We start from the raw sequence: 5,095 nt of genomic DNA, 5'->3' as shown, positions 1-5,095 counted from the left end.
ACATTAATTTTAGAAAAGGCCTATGCTATATCTACTAACGAATATAACTCGTGAGCGAGATTTTCCAAATTTGGAAATTTTCGGTCACATTTTTAAATTTTCAAGCTCTACAATAATTATTGTATGTACAATAACTATACAATAATATTTGAATTTTAAAATACATAAATTTGGGATGAAAATTGAAATGTAATGGGAATTTTTATATTTCTAAGTTGGTACCCCTGTATTTTCGTTGGTCCCCGATCTCAGCGTTTATTCCATGATATAAATCTGGATATGATAAGCTGTTATCTCGGGGGACCCAACTGCCCGATGCCCTCACAAAGGTTCTTAAAGTTTTGGTTGTGTATTTTGTTGTGGTGACACTGAAAGGTAATCTTGTTGACCGGCTAACGAAGCCTTCGTGTAACGTTTGTCGGCCACCCTTTTCTCTCTCGTTTTGTTGGTTGGTGTGAAAGCACCTATGTACCTTTTTTCTTGTTCCTGCTGCAGCTGTCAAACCACGTTTTCCTTGTGTGTGTTTGTGAATACTTCTTTTTGGTAACTATCGTTAGCGCATTTATTTGCACATCATTTAATTGTTTTTCCCCTAGTCTAGGGCGGTCATTGATTACCAGCAGAAGATTTGAGTTTTGTGAATTGTCGAGTTGTGTGTCCGCTGTAGCAGCTTGTTTTGTGATTTGTTCGTCGTGTTGAGGTTAGCGGCGTTCTTGGGCGTGTGCGGGATCAACCCTGTGTTTTATTATTGTATTAAAATTGAGTATACGGATCCCGGCACCTCAAGGCGACATAACCTCAAGGGTATGTGGTGCACCAATAAATTATTATTATAGACCGACGGGTCTTGGTTTAGTTACCTACTATTATTATTATTACCAGCAACTTGACTGTGATTGTAACTATTGTTAATTATTATAAATTATTATTAATGTATTTGGACCAAGTGGTCACATAATTAAGTGTAAATGTTAATGCATATGTCTACCAACAATATTATTATTAACATACTTTAACCAAAAACAGTTGTCTTTTATATTTTATTACACTTGGGACGGTTTGCATCAAGTTGCAAATCCTCCCGGCCGTCAAGGCTCATTAATTTATTTACCTATTAAAGCTGAAGGCGAGCCAAACATTGGTGACCTCGACGTGATATTATATTTTAGGCAATTGTTTTAGTTGATAAAATTATTAGGTTTCAAAATAAACATTTATATCGCATTCATTCACTAGTCAAGTTAGTTGAGAGTATATTTATTTATTTTTTTATTTTTATATTCAATTCTGTAAAATGTTACCAATTAATTAGGTACACATTCTAGTCATTCTATAGTCAATTTGCAAATAGTGCACTAGATATTGTATTATTGTATTCAACCTGTCATCTGTGGGTTACCTAGTATTGTAATTGTTGTAAACTGTACTGTCTTCAATCAACATGCCACCATCCGATCCTAACCAACAAGCTGAGTTACAGAAGTTAATCAAGAAAAGGAATCAAGTCAAAAAGTCAATGAATTCAATCAAGAAGTTCATCGATAAATACGACCCTTCCACTAGATCACTTAATCAATTACAAACAAGATTAGATAGTTTAACGCAGTACATGTCCAAATATGAGGAGCTGCAGGATGAAATTGAGGACTCTGACTCAGTTACCGATGAAATGCTAGACGATCGTATCAGTACTGATGACTTTTTCTGTTCACTTAAGGCTGAGGTTTTGGACCTAGTTGAACGCAACAATAAGTCAACATCTGATGTATCTACTGCACAGTCACATTCCATCACTCGTGACTCCATGAAATTGCCATCTATTCCAGCTCCCACATTCAATGGTGAATTGCAAAACTGGGTATCGTTCCTTGATTCATTTAACGCTATGTTTCATCAAAATACTGGACTGTCAGATGTGCAACGCTTACATTATTTTGAAGTCTTGCCTAGTTGTTCCTGCAGCGGATGTAGTGCGCACTATTCCAACAACTGATGTAAATTATCATACTGCGTATAACGCTTTAGTCGAAAGATACGAAAACAAATCTCTTATTATACAGTCGCACATACGGTCATTGTTTCAGACACCACAAGTCCAAAGACCTACTGCCAGCGAACTACGTCAATTACACCACCATGTTGTATCCCAAGTTAATGCCTTACAGGCACTTGGTCAAAACACACATGAGTGGGATGCATGGTTGGTGACCTTGTTGTGTTGCAGGTTAGATCCTACTACTGTGGGTGAATGGCAGCTACTGCAAACATCAAAGGATCTTCCGAAATTCCGCGATTTGGAAAAATTCCTGGCAAACCGGGTTTCTGCTTATGAAGTCGGTGAAGTTAGTAACCAGTCCACCCAACTTAAACCACTTAGTGGTGAACGATCAATGCTAAAAAAGGTTTTATTTGCTCATCAAGATGTTAGCAGTCCATCCAAAGAAAGAAAATGTATAGTATGTCCCGAACACCATCGATTAACAATGTGTGAAAATTTCAATAAAATGTCCATCGGATGTAGTTTTTAAAAACAGGTTATGTCATAATTGTTTGCATCCTGGGCATCAGGTTCGTCAATGTCGTAGTTTCAGTTGCACTAAATGTGGTAGACGTCACAACACCAAGTTACATAATGATGCAATGTTCAGGCCCCCTACATTAGCCAATGAACAGTCATCGTCAACCCAAGATCAACCTGTTGTAACCTACGTTGAGCAAGCTAACAATAAGCCTGCTGCGCTGAAGCAGATAATGTTGGCTACTGCAGTGGTCAACTTAACAAAATTCAACTGGCCAACAGATTCCATGTCGTGCCATATTGGATTCCGGGTCTCAGGTTTGTCTTATAACTAATGAATGTGCATCAAAACTGCATATTAGTGGAATTCAAAGTACAATATCATTAGCTGGTATTGGATCTGTAACTGCGACTGGCACTACGATAAGCACCACCATGCGTTCACGACTTAGAGATTATGAAGCATACATCAACTTTCATGTAATCGATTCGATAACAAACAAGTTACCAATCCACCGTGTAAACATCAATCAATTAAATATTCCAGACCCAATAACACACTGTTTAGCCGATCCTGGATTTCATGAACCAGGCAAGATTGATGTACTGCTTGGTGCAGAATTATTTTATGAGCTATTAATTGGCGAAGGCAAGAAAACACAGGAGGACACTGTTCTACATAATACCTGTTTAGGATGGGTGCTAACTGGTTCAATGCCAATTGCAAATTCTCATATGTGCATGTCAAGTCTATTAGTACAGTGTCAATCAATATCGTCTCTGGCGCTGACAGACCGTCCCACTTGTAGTGTCAAGAATGTCCAGTCAATAGCCGAATCACATTTTACCAGGACAGTAACCCAGGATCATTCTGGCCGATTTGTGGTCCAATTGCCATTCATACGTGATCCTGAGGTATTAGGTGATTCAAAATTTATGGCGCAACAGCGTTTCTTCAACCTAGAGCGAAAGATGAACCGAGATCCTATGCTAGCTAAAGAATATACAAAATTCATGGCTGAGTATATTAAAATGGGTCATATGGAAGAGGCTGAAGACACTGACCTTCCTACTTATTACCTGCCTCATCATACTGTGACCAAGAGTGACAGCCTAACCACAAAAACTCGTGTTGTGTTTGACAGCTCAGCAGTTACAAGATCAGGCCTAAGTCTTAACGATATATTGGTATGTGGACCGATGGTTCAACCTGAATTGTTATCCATTGTACTACGATTCCGTCTCTATAGATATGCTTTGGTTGCGGACATTGAGAAAATGTATCGCCAGGTCTGGGTTGCACATTCAGACTGTGATATGCAGCGAATAGTATACCGGTCAAATGCTGATGAAATATTAAAGAGTTATAGACTGCTCACTGTCACCTATGGTACTAGAGCTGCATCATTCCTAGCCACACGGTGTTTACTTGAGGCAAGTTATATGGTCAAAGATGCAAATGCTCAGCTTGCGATACAACAAGACTTCTACGTAGACGATCTGTTGAGTGGCTGTCAGAGCGAAGAAGAATGTTACAACTTGTACCAAGTGATGTCCGCCAGTGCTAAGTCCTTGCTTATCTATTACTAAATAATATATCTCAACTAAGTAAACTCAAAAATTCAAAATGAAAAGAAATTATGGTGTAGGAGACACTATAAATATTTATTATGATGGATTTTTATTAGTCTTAATAATTAGAGTATCTGTAAATTGTATCACATAATTTTAGTACACAGTTCAAACAGTCCCAGTCCAATGGATTTCGGAGCCCAATATTTATTTTATTTTCTAACAGACTTCCTTTTTTTATATTAGATAGTACATTTTGATTAAATTATGATAGCAACATAATATTATTATACTATTAATACTATGTTATACTATATAGTATAGCTCTATTGAGTGCCGTCAACGGTCATCGTCGACCACAGATATATTATATTATATATCTGTGTTGTCGACGATAAACAATTTTTCAAGTAGGTACCTACTACGCTACCATCTACGTGGTACCTAGTATTTATAATCAATGGTAGTACTGATTAATTTTTCATATAATTAAATTAAGAATATACATAGGCGTGCGCAGACTTAAATTTCTGGTCGAGCTTAGGCAATTATAGTGCCCTAATATTATGATACACTACACCCTAATACACTACACTCTCTAACCGTAATAGATTTTACTATTTTAAAAAGGATATCTTACAACAATAATGTGTTTTAAATCATCCAATATTAATTGCAATAACATTTTATATTTTAAAATATTATTTTTTTTTTTATTTATTTAAATAAGGCTTCAACTCCTGAGGTTATTAGCCTGTGAAAATTACAAAAAAAATATTAAGTGAATATTGGTCTTACAACTATGGGGATACATTACGTTTAACAATAAAGGGATTTTGTGGGATATATATACATTTAATTATTTAATTATTAGTAATTTTTCTAAATTAATTTTGCTAAGCCTATGTTAGCAATTACAATTCAATCAATCACTGCAAGATCACAAAGAAATGTCTTGGAAATTATAAAATGTTTAAATAATTATTTACATTAACATATTTATTA

At 36.1% G+C, this 5,095-nt stretch overlaps 1 protein-coding gene across 1 annotated transcript; it reads left to right on the top strand.

Annotated features, from left to right (window-relative positions):
- Positions 1-1,441: 1,441 nt before the first annotated feature.
- Positions 1,442-4,108, top strand: LOC132953577 (uncharacterized). The gene is made up of 4 exons (XM_061025965.1): positions 1,442-1,915; positions 2,085-2,456; positions 2,569-2,836; positions 2,907-4,108. Exons 1-4 carry the CDS (start codon positions 1,442-1,444, stop codon positions 4,106-4,108), a joined length of 2,316 nt encoding a protein of 771 aa, XP_060881948.1.
- The last annotated feature ends 987 nt before the right edge of the window (positions 4,109-5,095 follow it).

The sequence above is a fragment of the Metopolophium dirhodum genome, chromosome 1 (genome assembly GCF_019925205.1).
Source record: "Metopolophium dirhodum isolate CAU chromosome 1, ASM1992520v1, whole genome shotgun sequence".
In the NCBI taxonomy this organism is placed as follows: domain Eukaryota; kingdom Metazoa; phylum Arthropoda; class Insecta; order Hemiptera; family Aphididae; genus Metopolophium; species Metopolophium dirhodum.
This window is presented reverse-complemented; position numbering and strand designations above follow the sequence as displayed.

What these genes read in the sequence shown, in the direction of transcription:
- LOC132953577 (XM_061025965.1), top strand. Translation starts at nt 1,442, where the DNA reads ATGCCACCATCCGATCCTAACCAACAAGCTGAGTTACAGAAGTTAATC. An exon ending in CCAAAGAAAGAAAATGTATA is followed by an intron (nt 2,457 to 2,568) that starts GTATGTCCCGAA and finishes CCTGGGCATCAG; the next exon opens with GTTCGTCAATGTCGTAGTTT. An exon ending in TATTGGATTCCGGGTCTCAG is followed by an intron (nt 2,837 to 2,906) that starts GTTTGTCTTATA and finishes CAATATCATTAG; the next exon opens with CTGGTATTGGATCTGTAACT.